The sequence below is a fragment of the Corvus brachyrhynchos genome, unplaced genomic scaffold (assembly GCF_000691975.1).
Source record: "Corvus brachyrhynchos isolate BGI_N302 unplaced genomic scaffold, ASM69197v1 scaffold139, whole genome shotgun sequence".
Taxonomy (NCBI): Eukaryota; Metazoa; Chordata; class Aves; order Passeriformes; family Corvidae; genus Corvus; species Corvus brachyrhynchos.
This window is the reverse complement of record NW_008246062.1, coordinates 507,427-508,385: the sequence shown is the minus strand read 5'-3', so window position 1 is coordinate 508,385 and position 959 is coordinate 507,427. Positions and strand designations below refer to the sequence as shown.

Below are 959 nucleotides of genomic sequence, written 5' to 3'. Positions count from 1 at the left end.
TCACCTGCTTTCTTGTCATTTTTGAAGATGATGATGATGAAGCCATAGTCACAGCTACTTCTCACTCGAAGCACAAGCTGGAGACACCCTGCCTGCATGACAACTCTGCCTTAGGTAACTGTCCCTAAGCAGGGCAAAACAATTAGCTCACAGGGTGGAGCTGTTGTAAGCAGTGCCCTTCCCAGGGAGAAAGGAATCAAGGTTTTGAACACAGGTTAATCTGAGCAGAGGTTTGCATGCTGCCCTGCCCACACAGAGTCACAGAATCATAGAACGTTAAGAGGTTAGAAGGGATCCTGCACTGGACCAGGTTTCTCAGAGCCCCATTCAACCTGGCCTTAAACACTGCCAGGGATGGCATCCACAACCTCCCTGGGGATGCTGTTTCAGTGTCTCACCACCCTCATAGTAAAAAATTTCTTCTTAATATCTAATCTAAATCTCTCCTCTGACAATTAGTACCCATTACTCCTCATTCTATCACTACAGTTCCTGATAAAGAATCCCTTTCCGGCTTCTCTGTAGGCCCCCGTTCAGGTACTGGAAGGCTGCTACGAGGTCTCCACACAACCTTCTATTCTCCAGGCTGAATAGCCCCTGTCACAGAATCACCAAGGTTGAAAGAGACCTTCAAAATTATCCAATCCAATCATCCACTTACCACTATAAACCCTAAACCACTAAACCACATCACCCAGCATGAAATCTGGAAGCCTCTTAAGCACCTCCAGGGATGGTGACTCCACCATCTCCCTGGGCAACCTACTCCTATGCCTGTGAAAATTTTTTTTTTTGTATCTAGCCTGAACCTCCCCTGCCTGAGGTTAAAGCCAGGAACCCACCGTTCTGCACCAGCTGTGCCAGCAGGTTGTCCTCCTGGATGGCGTACGAGGCAAAGTTGCTGCCCACATCGATGAAGGGGGGCAGGGGGCCAGGGGGGAGGTCCTTGGTGGGCGGGC

The 959-nt window shown here is 49.5% G+C and overlaps 1 protein-coding gene across 1 annotated transcript in view; it reads right to left on the bottom strand.

The window, feature by feature from the left end:
• The window catches only part of PIGO (phosphatidylinositol glycan anchor biosynthesis class O), a gene marked incomplete at its 5' end in the record, with an annotated part of 11,823 nt that extends 10,866 nt beyond the window's left edge, over positions 1–957 (bottom strand). Inside the window, one exon of the mRNA XM_017746562.1 lies at positions 843–957. Within this exon, the coding sequence (XP_017602051.1) occupies positions 843–957 (115 nt within the window). The remainder of the gene's footprint in view (positions 1–842) is intronic.
• Positions 958–959: the final 2 nt, after the last annotated feature.